We start from the raw sequence: 26,078 nt of genomic DNA, 5'->3' as shown, positions 1-26,078 counted from the left end.
TTCCATTTAGATAAATCTGATAATAAAGAGAAACCTCGACAGTGGATGACGTCATTATAAGTCCATAATGACATACTTTGTGAAGACAACTTAGAAAAAGACATAATGCTTTGAATTCCCTGTTATAACGTCACCATTTTCTCAAATTCGCAAGGGCAAGTAGCTTGCGCTGGGATCTAACTCTCTCAATTTAATCAAACATTTGAACGCTTGAAGCGAAACGTAAGTTGTATATTACAATTTCAATTCTCCTCTCTGCATGTGGCCATCAGTTTCTGTATAATATGTTGATCTTTATCCCATAACAAAACACGTTTTACACTAATTTAGTAAATGTATCTGTAACACTAGTGAATTATATGTTATATTCTAAACAGTATATTGCCAAATTTTTAGTCAAGGTAATCAATTGTGAACCGGGGACAGACTCGACTAGTGTCTTGACGGCTATTTTTTTCGTTTCTCCAGTGTCAAGTTTTTGTCTTTCATTCAATATTCTGTACGCAAGAGATACTAGTATGTCGATGGAGGCTAATCGAGCATTGGAGGCATCTATGCTGACAATGTTCTTGGTGTCAGCGACCTATTTTTTGCTCACGTGTGAACACGTGAGCATATGTCGCAGCGATGTCTGTCTGTCTGTCTGTCTGTCTGTCTGTCTGTCTGTCTGTCTGTCTGTGGGTCCATTTTCTCAAAAACGGCTGAACGTATTTCAGTCAAATTTGGTAGACATCTTCAGAATTCAAATGGCTAGAACTGAAAAGGTTTTGGTGGGCGTGGCTTGGATATTAATGAAGTTATGAAAGTTTTAATTTTTCTGTTACGCCGCGTATGACAAGTGAAAACCAGATATGAACTGAAAATGCTCACGTGTTTCATTATATATTGCATTTATGTGCAAGTTTGAACCTTTGCTACATGCTTTGCTACATTTAAAGTGTTATGATCAACACAATGAATTTCACCACAGATCAATTCTAAAGGTCATTAAGTATTCAAATATGTAATTAGCTGAAATAAAAATAATTAATTTCTTTGAGTACTGTCATTGTATCACAATATAGCATGTGTAATTACCTTTGGTCAAGTCCTTCAAGCTCTATATGCCAAACCGTGAAAGCTTGTTAGCTATTTATGCAAATTATGAATTAGCTGACATGAAAATGCAAAATGACTTTCAATACTGTTATAACCTGGTATAATGATCAATGTACACAGCATGTTTCGCCAAATTTTATCAAGTAAATGCCAGTATATATCCCTAATTTGGAAGGTTCATTAAATATGCGTATTGGGAATTGGCTGAAAAAAATGTCAAATGACTTTCAATAATCTTGTATCATAGTATCTTTAATGTACATAGCAAGTTTTGCCAACTTTGGTCAAGTCAAAACAGATAAATATCGCTAATAAATGCGGGATATCGGACCGCAGGCGGGCGAAGATTGCATTATAAGCGCGCCAACCCAAACTCACTGCATGGACATCACATTTACGAAATCGAAGTCCAAAGTCAACTACGTCATTGTTAGAATAGAGAGGTTTTCCATAACACGGGAGCATACCACCACAAATTTTGCACAGATGGCGTTGCACTGGCATTGAAAAGGGTGCATGGGAGCATGGGAACGCGGGCAGTTTCCCTCGCTATGGGTAGGAAATGCATTGAGCAAGACACACTTCCGGTTCGCAAAAAAACGAGGATCCCATTTACGGGGCGCTCAAATATAACTATTTGCTGTGATACATAGCAGAGGCGTATATGTTTGTGATGCTGAGAATAACATCAGTAAATAAATGACGGGTTTAAAAGTTGACGTTGTTTGCGATGAAACAGACTTCTGAAGGTAGCTCGCTTGGGGAACACGTCATCGCGGTGATTAGGCTACGGAAGAGAACGTCGAAACGTAGAATAAACTACACTTATAGAAACTACCCAGAAAACAGCATGCCTGTGCAGTGAGTTTGGGTTGGCGCGCTTATAATGCAATCTTCGCCCGCCTGCGGTCCGATATCCCGCATTTATTAGCGATATTTATCTGTTTTGACTTGACCAAAGTTGGCAAAACTTGCTATGTACATTAAAGATACTATGATACAAGATTATTGAAAGTCATTTGACATTTTTTTCAGCCAATTCCCAATATGCATATTTAATGAACCTTCCAAATTAGGGATATATACTGGCATTTACTTGATAAAATTTGGCGAAACATGCTGTGTACATTGATTATTATACCAGGTTATAACAGTATTGAAAGTCATTTTGCATTTTCATGTCAGCTAATTCATAATTTGCATAAATAGCTAACAAGCTTTCACGGTTTGGCATATAGAGCTTGAAGGACTTGACCAAGGTAATTACACATGCTATATTGTGATACAATGACAGTACTCAAAGAAATTAATTATTTTTATTTCAGCTAATTATATATTTGAATACTTAATGACCTTTAGAATTGATCTGTGGTGAAATTCATTGTGTTGATCATAACACTTTAAATGTAGCAAAGCATGTAGCAAAGGTTCAAACTTGCACATAAATGCAATATATAATGAAACACGTGAGCATTTTCAGTTTCATCTGGTTATGAGATCGGCTGTGCCACAGCCCTGCCGCACAGGGAACTCTGAGTGAATATCAGTAAACAAGGAAATTAAATATAGAACATAAAATAGAAAAACGGTCAAAAAAGAAAACAAAATACAAACAAGTAAACAAAAACAAACAAGTGAACAAGCAAACAAACAAACGACTCACAGATCAACTGTGAGAATTCCATGGAATAGACTGGATGGCACCCAATCTGATTAAAATCAGATGTAGAGTACGGCGACGTCTTCGTACGCGTACGCGGTATTCTCTCGCTGTCGCCTCTGAGAATACCGCGTACGCATAAGAAGACGTCGCCGTACTCTACATCTGATTTTAATCAGATTGGATGGCACCTTGCTATGAGCATGCTACGTCCTCTCTAGCTTTCGGTATAAACTTGAAGCTGAACATATTTCAACTTCCAAAATTTCAATCAATCTTTCCTCTTGCTTAGATAATAGAAACAGTGTTGGCATGGGAAGCGGTCAAAAGACACACCATTCATGTATAATTGTTCAGAATTTCAATTTGCACGTCCGACTGGATTCCTACAAACTTTCCGTGTCTGCGAAGGAACGACCTTGCCATCTTACGAAATGTTATGTAAGACCACAGAAGAAGACGGGAGAAAAACAACTCAACCATTCCTCGGGGAGGGGGTGGAACAGCTACAGAGGCGGCGAGCGATTTTAAATTTTCTTGAAATCAGCAAAATTTCCCACAAGTGTCAATTGTTACTGATGACTTGGAGTCTAGATTCAAAAACATACTTTTCCTGGATGCTCTCTCTGATGGATATTGCTTACAATACACGAAATACAAATATAGGCAGTTTTGACAGAACAAATCATGAAAACAAAACACTAAGAAATATGCACAAAAAAAACCATAACAGAAAAACAATTGCAGTATAATTGTCTTTTTAATATCCTCAAGGTGTGGTCTATAGAAATAATTGGCATTCACACGCTTTACCAGAATGCTCCCGGCCTCGAGAACAGATATTCGGACTCTCAAACTTTTACAATTCTTTTCTCATCTGCCACTTGTTGGGGTTCATTTTAAAGCTCTTAGCGTGAGAAAACTTTTCACCGTCTCAGTAAAATCGAAATAGCGTTAATACAGGGATGGGGCGGCCTTTTTGAATTTCAAATATCCAAAAATTGGGTAATTTGTTTCTCTAGTATCAAAATTTGCCCGGTGACCCCTGACTTTTATTCTTGATTTTAAAGAGAATGGTTTAAAGTTTGCTTAAGGAAAGTTTGTGCAAAAGTTTTTAAGTCTTTCATTTTCGATGCGCGAGCTACTACTTTAAAAAAACCCAAATGAGCTGAAATAGTAGAAGTGGCGATTCCGAGGAACAATTTCATATTCTCCCTGGCCTGTAAAGTTCAATTTTCATACTCACCGAGCCGAACAGACAAATAGTATAAGCAAATATAATCACACTTTACCATGCAAACAGGGCTTTATATCTATTATCACGAATTTGAACAACGTATATGTTGTATCATATTGCAAAAAAGTGGCAAAGTCTCGAGGCGAAGAAAAACATAAGTCTGTTGCTGGTCCTATGATGATATTTACCAAACATTAAAGAGCGATTTGATTTTAAATTTCTTGTTGTTGTCTCTGCTTTTATTTGCTAATACATGTAAAATAGAAGAGCACCTATTCGCCGTCGCTGTTGTTCAGTACTTGGAACAGGACAAGCACTATTTAGGGGCCCAAGCCTACCGGCGTGGGCCCCTATTGGTTTTACTGGAGTTCAATATTGTTCTTCTTCCTCATCTTCTTCTTCTTCTACTGTCCCTTTTTTTGTCACTCTTGATCTCAGAAACCGCATGACATAAACTTCTCAAACTTGCAGTGCTAATAGCTATTTATGGGTACTCGTGCATATTATCTTTAAAATTTTGATTGGTCATGTGACGGGGCGGCCATATTGGATTTTCCGAAAACCTAAAAATGGCATTTCCTGCTGACCTAGGGGTCTAGTCAGTTTGAAATTTTTTATATAGAAAGCATGACCTAATGTCTTAAGAATTGGCAAATAAAATTGCATGCGGTCACGTGACCTTGGCCGCCATATTGCATTTTCAAAAAATACCATTTTAATCTTTAAAAATCTTCTTCTCCAGAACCAACACACCGATTAAGCTGAAATTTTGCTCATGTCATCCTTAGAGTGTTCTCTTTCAAGTTTGCGAAAGGCGTTTCTATCGGTCACGTGGTTTGGCCGCCATATCGGATTTTGAGAAAATCGTGATTTAATCTTTAAAAATCTTCTTTTCCAGAACCAACACACGGATTCGACTGAAATTTGACATGTAACATCTTAAGTGTGATCTCTTTCAAGTTTGCGAAAGGCGTTTTGATCGGTCATGTGATTTGGCCGCCATATTGGATTTTCCAAAACTACCAATTTAATCTTCAAAAATCTTCTGCTCCAGAACTAACACACTGATTTTACTCATGTCATCCTTAGAGTGGTCTCTTTCAAGGTTGCAAAAGACATTTGGATCGGTCACGTGATTTGGCCACCATCTTGGATTTTGCGAAAATCGCAATTTAATCTTTAAAAATCTTCTTCTCCAGAAAGAAAACACTGATTAGGCTGAAATTTTACACATGTCTTATCAGAGTGATCTCTTTCAAGTTTGCAAAAGACATTTGGATCAGTCACGTAATTTGGCCGCCATATTGGATTTTCGAAAAATAGCAATTTAATCTTTAAAAATCTTCTTCTCCAGAAATAGATCACCGATTGATCTGAAATTTTACTCGTGTCATCCTTCGAGTGATTTCTTTCAAGTTTGCGAAAAACATTTCGATTGGTCACGTGATTTGGCCGCCATCTTGGATTTTGCGAAAATCGCAATTCAATCTTTAAAAATCTTCTTCTCAAGAACTAACACACCGATTGAACTGAAATTTCACTCGTATCTTTTTAAGTATGATCTCTTTCAAGTTTGGGAAAGACATTTAGATCGGTCACGTGGTTTGGCCGCCATATTGGATTTTGCGAAATTCGCAATTTAATCTTTAAAAATCTTCTTCTCCAGAACCAACACACCGAATAAAATGACATTTTACTCATATCTTTCTTAGTTTGAGCACTTTAAAGTGCCTGATAGGCAATTAGATCGGTGAAGTACTTTGGCCGCCATATTGGATTTTCCGTAAAACATGCAATTCCAGGTGAAATGTACAGTAACTATGAGATGATGTTCAAAATCCTACTTTTCCAAGCTCGAATTTTGCACATAATATCATTAGTGCAAGAACTTTCAACCATGTTAACCGCTTGGGCCCCGCCAACGCTGCTTGCAGCTTTAATTTAATATATAATTTGTAATCCATAGGTGCATAAGGAGGTCCCTTCCCAACTATAATGGGTGTAGGTACTGTAAGTTTAGGGTCGGTATATCGAGTACAGGGTCAGCTGACTATAAATGAAACGAGTATAACGTTCGGTCCTATACTCAAGACCTAGTCAGGTACTTCTTGCTATGGAAGCCAAATGTTTGCCGCAACGACATCGATACAACTGAAAACAAAATTAGTGTGCTTTGAATTCTACTCTATCTGCCAATTACAATATTTATACAGACAACAACAACGACCAGATTCACTGAAGGCGTCTCGGGAACAGATGTTTGTTCTTCCAAAGTTTACAATACTTTTTGGCCTACCGCTTTGGGCTCACTGTGAAGGTTATGGAGTAAATAAAGTTTTCACAGTTCATTTGTTTTTCCCTTAGAGTTAACACAAGAATAGCGGCCATCTTGAATTTTGAGTGTCGGTAAATATAGAGTAATTTGTTATTACTATATTTTTCACAGTGACCGCTGATCTATATTCTTGATTTTCGAAACTGGGAATGGTAACGTTCTGTTACGGAAAGTTCGAGCACAATTTTAAGCCTTTCAACTCCAGGCCAAGCACTTCCGTAAAGATCAGTGTAGTGCTTCTGACTGGATGAGGTGAGGGTCTTACACCACAGGGAACTCTGACTGAATAACAGTAAACAAGTAAATAAAAAAAGAAAAAGAAAACAATACAAAATATTTAAAAAAATATAGACAGAATAATATAAAGGGGTCAAGGGTCAAAAAAGAAAAAAAGACAGAATAAACAAAAAAAGAAACAAAATAAACAAAAGGAATAGGTATACAAAACAAAAAACAAACAAACAAAATAACAAAAGGAACATGTATACAAAACAAACAAACAAACAAACAAAAACAAACAAACAACAAACAACAAACAAACAAACAAACAAACAAACAAAACTTAATGTGGAAGTCCTCTCTATTTTTTTCTTTTTTGATAGTTTTTTCCTAGTTTTTTATTTTTCCATTTTTTATTTACTTGCTTACTGTTAGTCAGTCAGAGTTCCCTGTGCTTACACCACATGCTTTAGGTCATAAATCTCAAAAGATCACCCAAATGAAACACTTCAAATTGTTAAATGTTGCTGTACTTGTAGATATGACAAAGAAGTGGGATGGGTTAGCTAGCGTTCAATTTTCATAAATAAAGCCCGGAATTGGCCATTGTCAGACAACTGGTGTAATATATAAACTAGGTAGATTTGGGGGACTGAGAGCGATAAGTTTTTTATCCGACTCTGAACTAATTACGTCACCTCCAACAAAGCCTTATATTTGCTATGATGACGTAATTCAAAGCCAGTGAGGTGACCTCTTTAAAAAGAAAAAATGCATAAAATTAAAGTTTCACCTCAAACATAGACAATGGAGCCGAAGATATTCCATTCCAATCTTGATTTTGATAATAACAACCTCTCGCTGTTACATGTAAACTTATTACTACTTAATACCGGTTGTTGGTGGTTAGTTTTTACAGAGGCTTGTTTGAAACCTGCGGCCCATCCTCTTCAGCGTTGCCGAGCATCTCACCCAGGCGGAACACCCCTACACATTCCTATGAAGTGGTTTGGTCCAGAGAGGCCCATATTCCACCATAGACCAGGGGAAGGCGGACTGTGTGGCGGACAAAGTTCCTGTGTGTGATTGTTTAGCGTTGAGTTACCAATGTCCATGGCTGGGTAATGTGACTTAAAAAACATGGCTTCGCTGTATCGTTACAAGCGACCAGCGATTTGTTCTTTCGTGGCCCTGTGCATCATAGCTGTGTTTGCTATTATGTCCAGCAGCGGACGGCTTGAGAAGGTGTCGGTAATCAGACCGGCGAAGAGTCATTCTAGTGGTACAGTAAAAGGTAAGTATGTGTTCCGCTACTGATTGACTGACCTCAAGAAGTTGGACGGATTGCAAGGAGACATATGCGCCATTTGTTTAAAAGTTTTTGTGAGTGTTTGTTTCCTTCGAAAGTTTGATCACTACTTGTCGAAATCACCCCACTGTTCCAGTTGAAGTCTCCCACCACTTGACCGCAGTATCAGGAGGTATGTGATCTGACACTACTAGCCGTTCCGAGAAGTGCATTGGTTAATCTGACAATGCCACGGGACAAGGGATTCCTGTTGGACACATAATGCATTCTCAGTGTTTGTTCAATAAGTACCTAGTTTTAAAGTTTAGACGGATCGACAGGACACAGCTACGCCGTTTTGGAAACACTGTGTAGCAATGTGTGTAGTGCAAATTAATTCCGACCACAGTAGAGTCGCTCACAGCCAGCTATCGAAGAGCTGTGAAAAGGCTGTGAAAAGATCGCCTAGCACCAATACTGTCGACATTTACATACTGGCTGGCTAACTTCGATAGCTAGTAATGTACACGTCTTGGGGTTCTTCTGTGTTACGTTGCCAAAGGGTAATCTAGTTAATAATTCACGACTTCAAGTTTAAGCCTGATCTCTGGCTGAAGAGAACATAGTGTTGGATTGAATCCAGACTACATATGCACTAGTGGCAGCGAAAACTTAGCAAATGGGCTATTATAAGCTTATTCACGTGTATCCTGCACGCACTGTACCGTTCGGTGACCCGCAAGCTATGGAGGTAGTCTTATAATAATATGTGCATGACAAGAGCTGGGTCAGTTTATTGTGTATTCTACTCATGATGTTGCTTGAGTCGGTGTGATTTCAGACCTTGCCAGGGATTAAAGGCACACCCCACGATACTGCCTGGTGTATCGTGATCAGCAAACCCATGCCGAGCCAGTATGGACTACGGTCGCTTGAGGTTCGATACACAACACGAACTAACTGGCGAAGGCCGCTACTAAATGCAGCGGCCTCGGTGTATCGAACTACAAGGCAACTTGTGGTATGGACGCCTACTGTAGCGACTAGCGTTATCATTTCACGGTTACGCTGTGTTATATCAATAGAGTTGGTATACTTCCATAGTAGTCACTGAGTAAAGCCTGAAAACGACACATTTTCATTTTGCCAATAGTTTTCGTAAAATTGCCCTCCATAGGTAGCGGTACTAAGCATGAAGGCCACATAAAATAACTAGTAATCACACAGAAACGGGTCAATCTGCCCAGGCTTACGTGAAAGTACGAATCAAGTCGACATTAAAGTTTCGAATTAGCATGGAAGTACACAACGTATGGAGGTCGTCCTTTCCTACCTCTATGGAGGTACCTACATGAGAGCATTGTGAAATGCAATCGGATACTCAAAGAAGGGACAATGTTATTTTCGAGCCCGGAATTTCAAAAGCGCAGCATATAATAAAATATGGAGGTGCTCCACTACCTTCAAGGTTACCCATCGACTAAAAGCGGTAGTTAGGTTCCATGTACAGGTATGCGTACCGGGAGGATTGAACTAATAAGAGACGAACAATGCTCCGTGCATCGATCTGTGAGGGTCTATGACTACACAGACTGGAAATGACGACATAAAATCAATGGCTAGCCAACAAACACTTTCAAGAAAGGATAGATCTCCAGCATATAATCTTCAGTTAGCTTTCGCATCTCTTTTATCTCCATGGTCTTAGCAGCACTTGCAAGACATGCCAACACAATCTCATGGTTGTAAACGACAGACATCGTCACGGCCACAGCAACTCGCGTTACAGCTAAATAAATTTTACATAGGTTCGAGGAGCAGAGAAAACGTTCTGGCTCGCGAGAATAACATGATTACGCAATATTTACAGTCTGTTGAACATACTTTGAGAAATCCTCGCCCTGTACGACGGGTAGCGCCAAGAAAGAATCCCATCGCCTGTAAGAAGCAATTTCGAATATCATATCAGACTTCGAGTTTATTTCTATCAAGAGACCACTGAAATTTATCTCAAACCAGTAACTTTCGACGTAGAACGCTTTCAGTGAAACCACACACTATTGTTTCAATGGAACATATATACCTGTTTACATGAAACAACTACGTCTGGTCATTTTTTTTCGAGCGTAGTCAATACAGGGATCCTTTCACTAACATGGCTGGTGATGGCGACTGATTTGGTAGCATAAAGAACGGCCTCGCCGAAGCAAAACAATATTTAGATTTATTTGGGAGCATACCGGTAAACACTATACACAATGTTCAGCCACCGAACCATGATGTGTCCCGAGCTATGTCACCTGGCAATGCACCCGCTACCTTTCTCTTTGAAAGAGGTATCCGGTCGTTATTACTGATAACTGTGAAACTTACTGAGCTCTGTTGCACACAGCCCCGGTGATGCACAATTAGGAAGGCGTGATCAATTTTAATCAATTTCTTACCATGATAATTACTGAAAAACGTCAATATAAGTACTTCGATTACAAAAAGGACGTTTATAGATTTGGCACACTCTTTGGATACATTGATTTAAATTCTATCCGCTGGTATACGGTATAATCACGCGGCATGTGTACATGTTTGTAACAATGTTGTATTTTACGTTGTCAGTCCGGGCGTGCGTCAGTGAGAGGACCGACGGTCGATCCAATGGAAAGCCAGTCACTCTGGTAGTACATTGTTGGGAAATTTAACCAGTTCATGCAACCTGAAGCTGAAATTTCATCTTGTGTCACATTGATGTGTCTGTAAGTGCGAATGGCCGCCTGCGCAACACTTTGATTTTCAGTGTCCAATTTATCTGTCACCGATTACTTAAAAGCACCTTTCTTTCCGAACTTTGAAGCCAAAAGATGAGCATGAGTGTAGTATATCCATTTTTGTTCCAAACTCCAGGATACGTACATACATGTAACTGGGTGCGGTGCCTGACACTTGTATATTTTTTGTAAATATGACCACACTTATAGTCACAAAGACAAGTGCACAAATGTCAGCATTTACATGAGTCAATGCTGAACGACAATGGCCCCAGTAAATTGCAAACCAAATGTACCAGAAACAAAAGACTAAAAAGTATGAGCATATGTTATTCCGGTGACTACATACGCTTGCTGCAGCAAAATATCAACATTTAGATATAGACCTTATGTTTTAGATGAAAAGCTTTTGTGAAAAGAACATCAAATCATATAAAAACCGGCTAAATGGTACCAGCAAATATCCATCACTATTCTCTCAGTTGAAACGCGTTTGTTTGTGTAATATTATACTAAATTTACTTTTATCGTTGTGTTTTGAGTTTAGTTTTGAGATTACATGGAACCGGCATCATAATAAGACCAACCTTTGACCCCCAAGGTTCAAATCTTATCATTAGCTTCGAAATGAAAGATGTAAACTTTTGCTCGAATTGTAAGAGCACTTTAGACCATTTCCGTAAATCAAGAATGAAAATCAGGGGTCACCCCGCAAAATTTGGTACTACAGAAACAAATTAAAATCTCATTAAAACATATATTTGTGGAGGTACCATGGGACAGTGTTTAGGGTACCGCACTCACTCTCGGAGTTTGATGAGTTCGAGATAGGGCCCTGTAGGTCCAGAGTAACGGACTCACTGTCAAAGGACGGTGAGGTCGAGACTCCAGCACGGTGTTGTGCCTCTGAGCAAGGTACTTTACTCCTCATTTTGCCATTTTATATGGGTTATGGGTACCTCATCCTGTAATTTGGTTCGCCTGTTGGATGAGTAATAAAATAAAAATAATAAAACAATATTTACGAACATTTGACATTCAAAATGGCCGCCATCACAGTGTTAACTGTATGAGAGGAAATGCAATCTTCGACTTTCACAAAAATAAGTCGATGAAACCTTTTACTCCATGAACTTCATAATGAGCCCCGTAAGTGGTTGGCCAAAAAAGTTTGGGTAAAGTTTGAGAGTCTGAATACATGTCCCCGAGGCGTGGTTTGGATGTCATTGAGAATATGTATATACTGCTAAAGAAAAAGAATGATAATAATGTAAACTAGCACCCTCTACGACATCGATGTTCACGTTTTCAGAACTAACATGACCTACTCCCAGGGAACGCTGTAAGAACCCTTTAGTAATATGTTACACCTTGTGTTTATCCTTTTTTCACAATCTTTCATTTCTTTTCTCAACAGAAGAGTTTTCTTTGGCTGATTTATTTCAAACTCGTGACATTGACAATGACCTTGACAACAGTGACGGTGAATATGACGAAGATGATGCACCGAAGGCCATCAACAAACACCTCGTAAGAGCGAGTTCAACTTATCATCTCATTACGAATTACAAATTATTTTCAACACAAATTGATCTGAAAGTATTTCCGGCAAGAGATTGAATGTTCGATTAGTTGAGGGGAATGTTATTGATAAAAAAATGTAACCCCCACACCTAGACTTGTGATTCTGTGTATCCTGACTTCCGTAAAATTCTAACATTTAATGGTTCATCGCACAAAAAGCAAAGAACGCTATTATTCTTCCACGGAAACGAAAATATTTTCCGGAAAATTACATTGTGTGTTTCCTTTAACGTTGATCCGGAACAGGGAAATCTGTGTAGAAAAAATTTGCTCGTCGTACTCGAGAGAATTTGCATTTTTCTTTGCGTTTGATACAAGATTCATTAAATTTGTAAAAGATTGGAATCATATAGTTTCATTTACAAGACTCTGCCATGTTTTATTCTACTCTACATCGCAGGGGATTGGAAACGCGAAAAATTTTTCATCGAAATTCCAATACAATATCACGAGGTATATATATATGTCTTCACCAGCTGATAAGGTTGCCATAGCGTTGAAGAGGACAGACTTTTCTAATAATATTGATTTCGATTTGCCTTATAACATTATAATCGTTGCCTTCAGTTTTTTAACAGATTGTTTATGATTTTGTTCCACAGAACCCTCAGAGCCGAATAGTTTATAATCGAGTTGGAAAATGTGGAAGTCGGACAGTGCTTGAAATTTTGCGTAATCTAGTGAAACGAAATGGGTTTGATTTGTATTCATCACAGATCAATAACGTGACACATTTATCACTGATAGGACAGGTAAGTTTAATGCAATGGGCCATTTTCTGTCTACAAGTTTCCTCTTTGGTTGATCCATGTACTGTTGTCACACCAGACTTCTGAGATTGAAGATTGAATAACAGTCTATTGGGGGTAGACGATTTCCAGCATTATTTAGACAAATTATAGACCCCTGGGTGAGAAACGTGATTTGTATTCTCATAGTACAATACCCGTGGTAGATGAGATATAACTTATTAATATACTCTTACTTCTTTCAGGTAGAACTGGTTAACATTATATCATCTCTACAGCCGCCATTTATTTATCAACGGCATTTCCACTTTATAGACTTTCCAAAGTAAGTATTTATGTAGAGTGTATTCATCCACCTCTGTGTGTGGCTCTGATAGTGCCCTATGGAGTCTTCCTACCTGGTCTCAGACTCACGCCTCTGCCGCGCATGCACCGTACGTGTATTTGTCTGTGTAAGTTTGCCTTTTGCACCCCAGAGACGTAGCCTGCCCTGGGGTGAGGGGGGCGCCACCGCTAGAAGTTTACCCACTATGTAAATCAGTGTATATTACCAAAATCCTAGCTACTGAGCGAGAGGTTCTGTACCCTTGGCAATTTGGTCAGGCTACGGCCCTGCGCCCTTTTTTGTGACCTTTCAGCGAAAAAATCTTCACCAGTGCCCGATATATTTGGTTCAATTTGGTAATTTTGTAAAATGAAGTCTTGTTTATTTCACATTTAGTGTAACTTTTTTCGACTGGAATGACCTCAATATGTATGGTCACGCTCTGTTTTCACAGAGTAGCATGAATGCGTGGCATCAGTGCACATGTGGAGTGATTGTGATAAGTTAGTTTGAGTCTCGCGATAACGCCACGAAATCACGTTCACTAGATTTTCCAAATTGACCGTACCCCATTTCACGATAACCTCTATACGAACGGTCACATGTTGTCTACACATAATCGACGATTTTCTTAAGGGTGTGAAGATATTATATTAAATTATTATATTATATTATAGTAAATGATTATATTATTTTATTATATTATAATAAGATTGTCATTGTACGTTTAGCGATACGGACGAATAAGGATAACCTTCTCATAGTTTGCCTTGCGATCCAAGCGTTTTCAGATAAATCTTAAGCTTCGAGAAATTGCATTTTAATAACGATAGATAATAACAAGACTAAAATGGAGTGAGTATACATTGATTACAATGTAAGTATGAACACTTGTTCGTAAATCTTCCATGAACCCATTGCATTAAACATAGATTTAACCAAGTTTACGTTCTTCTTCCAAAAGATTTGGTGCGATAGAACCTGTGTACATCAACATCATTCGCGATCCGGTCGATCGGTTTATATCACAATATTACTTCAAGAGATTTGGGGACGGGATTTCAAACAGAAGATTTTACAAGGGACCCCCTGAGAACTTAAATATGGTAAGAATTTAGTATTTTCATCGAGATTTGGTGATATTTATGAGGCTGCGTACATATTCAAGAACAAAACCAGTTTTTTGTTATGCAGAGAGTCAGTTCTTAATATCTCTAGTTCAAGTCCCGATTTTCTCTCACCATATTTTCACAATTGCACTTCAAAAGTGACATTACGACAAAGCGGACATACGCGTACGCACGTTGAGAGATATATTATTTGGCGAAAAATACGTTGATACACAGGTTATGGGAATTCTTAATCCATGTGCCTTATTTTAGAGCAGTTCAACTGTGCACTCAAGTCAAACGACTTTGTGTTGGTACGAAATACATGGAAGTGTGTGAAATGTAGAAACCATTGTTATTTTTCTTCTTTTATCAGACTATCAATGAATGCGTCTTGTCCAACGATCCTGAATGCAGATCAAGTAAACTGTTTTACATCATTCCGTTTTTCTGTGGTCATGATGAACGATGCAGGTAGGCAATCATGGCTTCAATTTACGATGATTTTTCAAGGCATGCGCAATAGAACAAAGTAATGTGCCAAAACGGCTCTAGGCTGATATGAATGATACATATTTGACATGTATGCGTAATGTTGTCGGTGAATTGCTTTCTTCAACATTTGCTTGTCTTGGTGTGATCCTGTTTCCACAATCATTTTGTTGGGTTGGAATGGCTTGTTTATTCATAAATAGAGATGTTTACAATGTAATTGATGTAAAAATACATGACATTATACGCGACCATTTTCGTGTAAGCTTGTGACATTGTTAAGATACTCTGCGCTATCATAGCGCAGAGTATCTAAACATCCTACTTCATAGTTGAAGAACTGAGTAAATTCGGCAGCGTCGGTATCACATCACCATTCTTTGATCACTATCTTTTTTTACAGAACGGCATCGAGATGGTCCCTCGAGAAAGCTATTTCAAACTTAGAAGAAAAATTTTTAGTAGTAGGATTTATTGAAGATCTTGAAGCCAGTCTGCAGGTCTTAGAAATCTTACTGCCTCAAATGTTTGAGGGCGCTGCTGAAATATACAAGCTGCCAGGTGAGTCGCAAATTTCATACGCCATCTTGCATAGACAAACTGCGTTCACCAGTCATAATTATGTGGGGTTTTCCCAGATAGCAGTATCTCAGTAACACTGTCACTTAAGTTACTATGGAATTGTCAGTGCCATATTTCAAAAAGATCTTAATAACGTAGTTAAACTCTTCTAATGAAACACTAAAAGTAAAACATTTTCGAGATAGGCGTGAATAGAAAAACTGTCCCTGCTGCATGGTATTTGAAGGATTCTGCTCAGGCGGCGTGGCACTGTGGATCAGGTATGGGGCTAACACCTCGAGACTCGAACACAGTGATATTCCTTTGTGCATTGCATTGTGCCCTTCATTGCTTTCTTGAGCTGTGTGAGCTGTAAATTGGGCACCGCATCCAATACTGATACAATAAAGATAACCAGAGTTAAAATAAAAATCAAAGTTGAATAAATAATTCATCATCAAAGCGATATGGAATCTTCTGGACCCAACACAATGAATGTTCTGTGTCCCGGTACAACGTGAGTTGGTTCCAATATCCAGTGAAACGATACTTGAACATGACTAACAATTTAAGAAAACAATTAGTGTTTGTCAATCAGATATCGTGTAGAACCACCCTCTGGTATTCACCGTTGCCTAACGAATGTGACGTTTTATCCACCATAAAAAGGTAGATGTATGCTTAAATATCAGAGAGAGAGAGAGAGAGAGAGAGAGAGAGAGAGAGAGAGAGAGAGAGATCTGTGGGTGTGTTTACTGTTGAATTGACCGTATCAAGTTATGTAGACAGCCCTTTTTACTATCTACACCGGGCAAAAATCGTGCAGGATTGCAAATCAAGGTCACGTTTCGTCTGGGTATAAAACCTTTTGTGATTTGGTAATCGACACTTATAAACTCCTTTTTCGCAGCAGCTGCCAGCAAAACTGCTCGTACATCGACCAAACACAAAGTGGCGGCCACGGAAGAGGTGAGAAATATTTTGAAGAGCAGATTGCCGTACGAGTACGAGTTTTACGATTTTGCCAAGAAAAAATTTGAAGTAATTAAAGGACAGTTGAAGATTGTTTCGCCGAAGAGGTGAAGGATATTGACGCTCGGTTTTCCCCTTTACTTGTCACTGAAGTGCTCTTATTTTTCATTTCAAATCGTCACTACCATTAACGCAGACGCTTGTGGGACAAATATACGGACTTTCAATCTTGACAATACATGCACTGCGCATGTCCGCTGCTTCTGTGGACCCATTTTTAGCTCCGCTGTCAGCGACGCGGAGCTTATCAAATAGGTTGATTATCCGTCGTCGTCCGGCGTCCGGCGTCCGGCGTCCGTCGTCGTCCGTCGTCGTCCGTCAACAATTGCCTTCTCCTCTGAAACCACATGTCCAATTGCTTTGAAATTTTATAGGCAGTTCACTTGGGGTGACCTCACTTCAGTTTGTTCAAATCATGGTGAAATTTGCATATTTGTATTTTTGGGGCATTTTTTGGTGTTTTTGGTAAAAAAATCTTCTTCTCTGAAACCGCTTGTCCGATTGCTTTGAAATTTGATATGCAGTTTGCTTAGGGTGACTTAAATCAGATTTGTTCAAATGGTAGTGAAATTTGCATATTTGTATTTTTAAGGCAATTTTTGTCATTTTTGGTAAAAAAATCTTTAAAAATCTTCTTCTTCAAACTACTGGTCAGATAGCTTTTATATTTGGTACATATGTCCCTAGGGATGATCTATTTCAGATTTGTTCAAATTGTGCAGAAATATGCAAATTTGCATTTTTAAGGCAATTTTTGCCATTTTTGGTCAAAAAATGTATTTCTCAAAAAGTACTGGTCTGATAGTTTTTGAAATTTGGTATACAGGTTTCTGTAGATGAACTAAGTAATATATGTTGAATTTCTGATGAAATCTGTAATTTTGTATTTTTGGGGCAATTTTTGCCATTTTTGGTCAAAAAATGTGTATTTCCAAAACTACTCATCTGATAGCTTTGAAATTTGGTATAGAGGTTTCTACAGATGAACTAAATGATATTTATGGAAATAATGATGAAATCTGCAATTTTGTAATTTTGGGGCAATTTTTGCCATTTTTGGTCAAAAAATGTGTTTCTCATAAAGTACTGGTCTGATAGCTTTGAAATTTGGTTTACAGGTTTCTACAGATAAGCTTAGTTATATATATTGAATTTCTGATGAAATCTGTAATTTTGTATTTTGGGGCAATTTTTGCCATTTTTGGTCAAAAAATGTGTATTTCCAAAACTACTTATCTGATAGCTTTGAAATTTGGTATACAGGTTTCCATTGATGAACTAAATGAGATTTATTGAAATAATGATGACATCTGCAATTTTGAATTTTAGGGGCAATTTTTCCCATTTTTGGTCAAAAAATGCGTTTCTCAAAAAGTACTGGTCTAACAGCTTTGAAATTTGGTATACAGGTATATATATGAACTAAGTGTGATATTTTGAAATTATGATGAAATCTGCAATTTTTATTTTTGGGGGCAATTGTTGCCATTTTTGGTCAGAATATTTTATTCTCAAAAAACTACTCATCAGATAGCTTTGGATGATCGGATGTGATATATTCAAAGTATGATGAAATCTTCAATTTTGTATTTTTGCAGCTTATTTTAGCCACTTTTTTCTGGCCACTGCATTGAGTTATCAAAGATTTCCACCTTCTTCATCAACATGTGTCAAAAATAGTTATTCTGTACATAAACACAGCGGAGCTATATCGGCCGCTAGGTCGCTTGTAAAGCATAAGTTTCGCAGTCGTGTTTTTGAGAGTTTAACATAGAGTCAGTGGTCAGTTGCACCGTACTTTTATTGATTGTTAGAGAATGTTTTAAAAGCTTCGTTGAAGATAATTTGAACAAAAGCTTAAAATCTTTCTGTTCCGACGTGCGTACACGTTTTAGGTATTCATTCAATGTTTTCTAGCATTTATGCAATAGCACAACGAAAGTAATTTAGATTGCACCTTGTTTTATGAATACTTATCATGTTTTAGAAATATTTTGTATCTTGACGTCTGTATAGCCCGGTGTTACCTGATTTAATGACTGCCTCTCAGTATTCATTATTGAGATCTTTTAAAGATTAGACGATTTCTCGTGCCTGTTTTCTTGATTTAGAATAGCGCCATGGCCGGTCGCTCTGTGACTCCATTGTGTTTATCACAGTCCTTCCACTCATGGTGAGCGGAGGGACTGTGCGTTCACCATGTACTTTTTCATTAGTTAATCCACGCTTGCGATGAAATCGTCTTACAAATGCAGATTCATCGCCTTTTAAACCCTGGTGGTTACATAACAATGTCCGCTGTAATTTTACAGTCAATGACAGAAACCACGGTCCGTCTATGGTGGAGGAACCATGCACAAACAAACCAGTACCGAATCCATTATGTCGCCACCAAAGGGTTACGTACGATAGGAAATGGTCACGAACAACCTCACATTTTTCTGTTTGTAAAATCAAGTATGGAGACATCAATTAAATTCAGCGCCGAAAACTCATTAACAACTCCCAGAGGACAGTTGCCCACTGCGAAAGTTCTAGCAGCCATGTTATTTTACCATTCGCACTCAAAACCTTACTATCCGTCCGCCATTTTCCTTGCATGCTCAACGAGAACAAATACCCGCCAACCTACAAACCGTTTTGAACATATTTTCACTACAAAATTTTTTTTTTTTTTTTTTTTGCTGCCCTCTGCTTGATATCTTGACTATCCATCAAGCCGATCGCCAATCGACAGAACTCACATACGCGATGAAAGAATATGAAAGACAAACTGTTCAAATTAAAATTGCAGGCGACGATTGATGACAGAGTGTGACCTTTTTGGTCCTTTTTTATCTCCATGGTTTGAAACCTCTGTACTTAAAATGAATCACAATTACTAAAGTGATGACATTGCTTCGATCCTAATTCTCGTCTTCGTGCCCCTATCCACTTCATGCTTTTGTTTCAATGTTTAATGTATATTCCGTTGCCCAGTTTTGTTACGAAAAATTTGCGTTCGGAATATTTTCCACACTCCATGTATGTTCTGGGTGGCACTCTTTCCAACATCTTACAGTTTTTGAGTAGATATTTCACTACAGTAGCTTTCGCCTGTATTTTAACACCTTAATTGTAGGTTTGGTTCAGGATTAATCTTTCGCGAACCTAGCAGCTCCAATTTTGAAAGTGGCTTTTCCGGTCGGAGGCATAGAGTACCTTCTCCATTGTGTTCATTCAAGTTCCAAGATTACCATTGAATGGCGTCAATGCATTAGTGGTATGTTCACGTAAAGTTATTTGTTATGCTTTTTCATTAAGGGTATTTTCACTTATCTGTACATTGGAAGTAGTTAGTAGTTTGCATGGAAAGACTCGTTTCACAACTCGGTTAATGCCTCCAAATGCAAATTTGGAAGACGCAAGCATTCACATTATACACCTTACGTGATCACAACGTGTAATTTTGGGTATTTTTGTATATCACTCCTCTGTATTTACATTTCCTACTGGTGCTATCATCTGTTGACATTAAAGTCATATATTTTAAACTCTAACTTTAATAGTACTGGGATTTTTTATTTAAGTTATCTGACTATACTATTCACACGATACCAACAGACTTCTGTTCATAGTATGAGAGAGAGAGAGAGGGGGGGAGGGAGAGGCAGGCAGACAGACAGAGGGGAAGGGAAACAGAAACAGGGAAATCTGAGAGTCCAATTACCCCCCCCCCCCGAACTATGTGAATCTTTATGATAACTGCCCACATATTATTTCACTGGTCAGATTAAGTGACCAGTCTGACCGTTGACCATGAACACTTTGACATTGTTCAGCTACACAGTTGGGGACGATTACTGAAATCATTTCTCAGAGAGTGACTGTTATGTAGGTGCACTTCGATGTACAGGTTGATATACCCACCAGTGAACTTGCAATTGTGTCTACTAGTATTTGGTTGTACATTTTTCAGGGGCCAATTTATAAGCCCGACTCTTTATACAGGAGATGTTTTCATGCCTATGTTGACAATCCATATGATTTACACTCGACATCGTGATGGATGGATGGACACTCTAAAATGATGAGAACCGCTGCATGTGTTACCGTAGTGCTTTTTGTGAAGATTGAAGCATAATTATACACAAATGTGGAACTTCAAGAAATATATGTTTGATTGCCTTTATTGTATATTACTCGGGGCATCTTTCGTAATTTTCGAAGTGATCAAAAATTTGCATCCGTAATCTGAGTTTTTCCCGAAATTTTCTACAGAAACGTAAAACCTATTCTTAAGGTAGCTACATACCTTTTAGAAACTTTCAGATTTTTATTTTTTTCTCAATTGAACACGTCCCAAACCCCAATAAAGTATACATTTTCTGAAAGCCCTGATATAGAGCTATCCGACCAAGCACAGTACACGGTCATTATTTGCATAAGAGTCACGTGACACGCGTTTTGCTGAACCTTCCAAAAACCGTTTTTCCCGCCTTATGTGAACACGCTGCAAGATTTCCGGTTGGAATTTCTTCATTGACAAGCCTTGACAATATCCTTCAAAACCGTGTCTGCGATTTTCTTTATATGCCTTTGGTTTTTTTTAATGCGCTCTTAAAGGTGTTAGATGAAGGTGCTTTTCAAGGAATTTTAATTATCACGCCATATAATTTGAATGGAGCCTCCGGGAAAAAATCGCAGACACGGTTTTGAAGGATATTGTCAAGGCTTGTCAATGAAGAAATTCCAACCGGAAATCTTGCAGCGTGTTCGCATAAGGCGGGAAAAACCGGTTTTGGAAGGTTCAGCAAAACGCTTGTCACGTGACTCTTATGCAAATAATGACCGTGTACTGTGCTTGGTCGGATAGCTCTATATCAGGGCTTTCAGAAAATGTATACTTTATTGGGGTTTGGGACGTGTTCAATTGAGAAAAAAATAAAAATCTTTAAGTGTCTAAAAGGTAAGGAATGGTTTATCCACACTTATTCAAATTGTGATGAAATTTCCATATGTAAAATATTTCGGCAGACACACCCGTTTTTCGTCAAACTACTTTTGTTCAAAAAAATTCATCAGATCGCTTCAAAATAGTCACATATTTTCTTGTTGGGTGACTCGGTAACGATTTTTCCAAAATGGCTGCCGTATGTAATCATTTTCTATTGGAACAATTTTTTGTTTAAAATTGGTAAAACGTCTTCTTTAGATCCGCATGTCCAGTAGCTCTTGAATTTTATATATCACACACATAAGTTCTGATAAAACAGGTGCATAATGTGGCCGGCGCTTTTATTTATGATTCCTCTACAGTCCAAACCCCCCGATTCCCTATACCCATCTGTTTCGCAACGAACCCTAAACCGTCCACAGTGTGTCCAGTCTTAACGTATGCACATTTGCTGGGTGTATGAGATATGAACAATTTAATCACAATTTAAGTAAATTTGACTTTGCATGTCAAGGAATCTGCAAGCCGAATTTCAAACCATTAAACAGTCGGGCTTTGGTTTCTTTACAGATTAGTAAATGTCGAAATACATATACCACAATGCAATGCACTGTATATCCTTCCTGAAAAAGAAAACCAGTGAGAATTTACAAGCATTTACACGTGATGTTGGAGAATCGTGTTTTTTTTATCGACAGAGAATCTCCTGTTTGATATCAGATAATACCTAGCACGCTGTTGTCAGTGGAGCCTAAGATCTGAAATATGCTACAAGGGAACTGCTGAAAACCTAGACACATAACCAGAAAATATCCGGCAAAACAGTGTCTAACATCAGATTTGACAACATTGGCGTGACACTTGAGATATTGAAGGTATTAGATAACAGCTACTCTCTACACGGAAGTAGTGGTAGGAAGGTGAAAGGTGACCAGAACTTTTCGAGTCTGCATGATATTGACAATATATCCATGGTATAAATCGGGTCGCATCTGACTTGAATTTACCCGCGGAGTACTGATATTTAGTACTGTTACTCCAAACCGCTTCCTACTACTGGATTTCAAAATACAATAGCACTTTTTGCGTAAACTAAAATTTGGTACAGTGACATCTGCGTGATTTTAACAAACGAGAAAAAAGTGACGCCGAAGGGTTTTAAATAGGGCAGGTCGGATCATTGGTATTACACTTCTATTATTTGGTCTGATTGCAGTTGTCAGGGGAATTTCGAAAGGTCAACATCCTAACGCATTCTTAGAATTATCATTTACTGCAGGCTAGGTTTAGGACTATTCCAAATTTATCTAAATAATCAACCCATTTTAATTTCTATTACAACCTTACTTCGAATTTCATATTTTGAAACCCTATGAGCGCCAAAGTCAATTTTTGTCACCTTTAGAAAATATACTCCAGTCAATTTTTTCAAATTTTTGTCAAAATTTTGATAACAAACTGTAGCCAATGATATGTGATGTCCATTTGGTCCAAAATTGTCAAAAAATTACAGAAAAATTCACAAGAATTGGTAAAAAATTTGCATTAAAATTTTGGTGAGAACAATTACAGCACTTAGAGGGTTAACGACAGCGTCTTTAGGAGTAGACCATTGACAGCTTGTAAGGTTTTTGAAAAAAAATATTCCGAGAGGTAACCTTTAAAAAAAAATCCAGCCAAGGATGGCAGAAAAATAAAAGAGACTGCCCGCAGATATGAAGTAAAAAATAATGAATGGACAATCACTCGGCGGCCCCTCACTCTCCAATTTATAATATCTTTCATTTTCTGCTCACCAATTGGTCACGACATTTTCATAACTTCTAAATTCATTACATCTCATTACATTAATGCCCTGATTCGATTAACATTTTAACTCACACTTTTGCTGTTACATGTATCTAGTGTTTTAATTTGAAACACTAAGCAGGATTATTCATTTATTGTACTTCTGCCACAGTTTCTCATACTTTAACCTGAAAACATCTTGAATTCTCAATTCGGCTTGTCCACATAGCCTGCATCGGATATCGTGTGTCCATCGTTTGCAGTTCTTTACAATGATGTGCTTGGCTAACCATGACTTGTCAACAAAAGTATTTGTTGTAAAGAAAGTGGTTTCTTCACTCATCACAATATTGAATGTTTCTAGAACTACTATTTTCAATTTCAAAAGGTGCAAGAATTGCCGTAGAAAAGACCTACATTTATTGTGCGAATAACCCCATTACTAGACGTAAAATTCAAGGGCATGCCCTCCTAACCTCCCTAAATTACCTTTATTTCTGTATACAGCTACCTCTATGCATTTGTATTCTTTCAAATCCATAGTAAGTTTGTGCCACATACTTCTAGCCTCAGCCTACTACCTAGAATAAACTTACAAGTAATCACTAACAGTGGAAGTGGTTTTCTTAATATTCGTCTCCATCAGTAATTTTGCTGCAGTAAAGGATGCCTCTATTTTCTTTCCAACTTTCCAGCTTCCTGAAGCAGATGCTGTTTGCCTGTAGTCCACGTAAAATTTGTGCAGCATAACATTTCTTTCTCAGTTTTCTCAGTTTTATGTCATACTTAAAAACTATCTACCGTTGATTGACCAATCAGAGTGCTCAATTCAGGGTGTTTTATTTACTCGTAAAGCCTTGGTCACCAAATTCCAGAAACGAATGACAGCGCCGTAGTAAAGTACTGTCCAATCAAAAGTGAACATGTCATATTCTGTAGACATCTGGTACGTTTTTTCCCTAATATTCAAATTTGGTAACACAGCGGAAACCAGCTGCAACACAAAATCTGCGATGGTACAAACATAAACTAATGTGCCCTAGGGCATTTATAGGATGTTCCATTACATTGGAAGGCTATTTCACAAATAAAAGTTTTAATTGATATCCTAAGGCTGCGTTCACAAATAACGATTGGGGGGGGGGCTGGAGGAATCTCGATTGAAATCTTATTTTTTTTCAGATCCCCCCCCTGAGTACCCTAAAAAATTTTCAAATGCCCCCCATGCCCCCCTCTATATGGTCAAAATTTTTCAAGTCCCCCCCCCCCAACTATCACAGGCCCGCATATTTGTAAAGGATGTGAGCGCAGAAAAAATAAACATTTATTGCGCCGTTCTGCTCACAGGTGTTCAACGCTACCTGTATTAGCACTTTGTATAGTCATATTCCCAAGGCAAGTTCTTTAAATGCATCAGTGAATTTTTTAGATGTATTGGTCTAAAAGCCAACTTGAGTTAATCCAACTCTGGCCAGGTCAATTGCTCCTGTTGAAGAGCACACAAAATGCAATCATGAGAGAGTAGGAAAATTGTGAATTCTGGCTAATTGCCGTATTGCACAGTGACCTACCAAAAAATTGTTTCAAAAGTACAAGACCTATATGAATTATATGCTACTCAAAATTGACAATACCGGAAAGTTAAAATATTCCATCACATAAATGTTTTAATCTCTGAAAATTTGGGTGTGATAATTGCAAATTTGGTTAAAAAACAAATAATTCCATTTGGTCACATATTTTTCCTTCGACTCTTTACTATTCAAAGTTTTACTTCTGTATCATTTTATAATAAGAGTGTGAAAATTTAGAAAATCAAGCATGGTGACCCCATCTTTTTTTTTAATATTTGATTATTCTCATATGCCAGAATTCAAACATTTATATGTTTTCTTCCATGTGTTGCTCTCTGGCCTGATCTTGTGTACAAGTGAGTTTCACTGTCATGAGTGTCATTTGACCCAAACCCTTCTTCAACTACCATGTATATCAGAGCTGTCTCTGTCACTGTTCAGGTATGCAGTGACAGTGACACTGCAGTAGCAGGGTAGTATCTGGTAGTGACACTACCCATAGGCTGTATAAACTTTGATAATTTTGGCAATATTTTTGTTCAGTTTTACAACTGCGTTCTTGTTCTACTTCCTACAGCATGTTGAATTGTCCATGGGGTATTCAGCTTGCTATCACAGCCTATGTATGTGTACCATGCATTTGTATCACTGACAACTGACTGTCAGTCTGGACTCCAATTAAATTATCACCAAATACATATTTATATTTATATATACAGGCTTTGTCGACAAATTAAATATTGTGTGTTTGAGCATGCTGTAGGGAGATAGCAAGAAACTGTAGTTGTTATATTGCATAGAAATATTGCAGAAATCATTAACAGTTGCAGCTTCTGCCCTGTTACGAGGCTCAAGTTTGTTTTTTTACGACAAATCACACTTTTAGATTTTTTCGAGATAAAAGTCATGAAATGTGACAAAATGGCTCTAGATTTTGTTAAATTATTACTAACATTACAACATTTTGATGACATAAAAAAATGATATTCATTTTTCATTGAATTACCTGCAAAAACTTGGAATTGGAAAATGTAAAACTCAAAAGGGACCCAAAAATTTTCAAGTCCCCCCCCCTACAGGTAGAGCAAAATTTTCAAGTCCCCCCCTCCACTACCCCCAAAATTTTCGAATCCCCCCCTGAATTCCTCCAGCCCCCCCCCCCCTAACCGTTTTTTGTGAACGCAGCCTAAAAATGTACATTGACAAAGGGGACGGTTGACGTAAACACATTGAAAACGAAAATATATCAGTTAGGGGCGATAGTTTTTAAGTCGGATAAAACCCTCGTACTCGGGCTCTTCTGGTATATAAAGTCCAACCCTACGATAA

At 38.0% G+C, this 26,078-nt stretch overlaps 1 protein-coding gene across 2 annotated transcripts; it reads left to right on the top strand.

Annotated features, from left to right (window-relative positions):
* Nucleotides 1–7,571: 7,571 nt before the first annotated feature.
* On the top strand, nt 7,572–16,701 carry LOC139142770 (uronyl 2-sulfotransferase-like). 2 transcript variants are annotated; one of them, XM_070712887.1, is made up of 8 exons: nt 7,572–7,843; nt 12,017–12,129; nt 12,786–12,935; nt 13,178–13,257; nt 14,222–14,363; nt 14,743–14,840; nt 15,262–15,419; nt 16,333–16,701. In XM_070712887.1, the coding sequence occupies exons 1-8, from the start codon at nt 7,690–7,692 to the stop codon at nt 16,500–16,502; spliced, it is 1,065 nt and encodes a 354-aa protein (XP_070568988.1). In that variant the 5' UTR covers nt 7,572–7,689; the 3' UTR covers nt 16,503–16,701. The 2 variants fall into 2 exon arrangements, with proteins under 2 accessions (XP_070568988.1, XP_070568987.1); XM_070712886.1 differs by having other exon boundaries at nt 16,330–16,701.
* Nucleotides 16,702–26,078: the final 9,377 nt, after the last annotated feature.

This window comes from Ptychodera flava, chromosome 10, assembly GCF_041260155.1.
Source record: "Ptychodera flava strain L36383 chromosome 10, AS_Pfla_20210202, whole genome shotgun sequence".
In the NCBI taxonomy this organism is placed as follows: Eukaryota; Metazoa; Hemichordata; class Enteropneusta; family Ptychoderidae; genus Ptychodera; species Ptychodera flava.
This window is presented reverse-complemented; position numbering and strand designations above follow the sequence as displayed.

Excerpts from the sequence above, each read along its gene's own strand:
- LOC139142770 (XM_070712886.1), top strand. The coding sequence starts at position 7,690 with ATGGCTTCGCTGTATCGTTACAAGCGACCAGCGATTTGTTCTTTCGTG. Across the intron at positions 7,844-12,016 it reads TTCTAGTGGTACAGTAAAAG|AAGAGTTTTCTTTGGCTGAT; the intron begins GTAAGTATGTGT and ends TTTTCTCAACAG. Across the intron at positions 12,936-13,177 it reads ATTTATCACTGATAGGACAG|GTAGAACTGGTTAACATTAT; the intron begins GTAAGTTTAATG and ends TACTTCTTTCAG.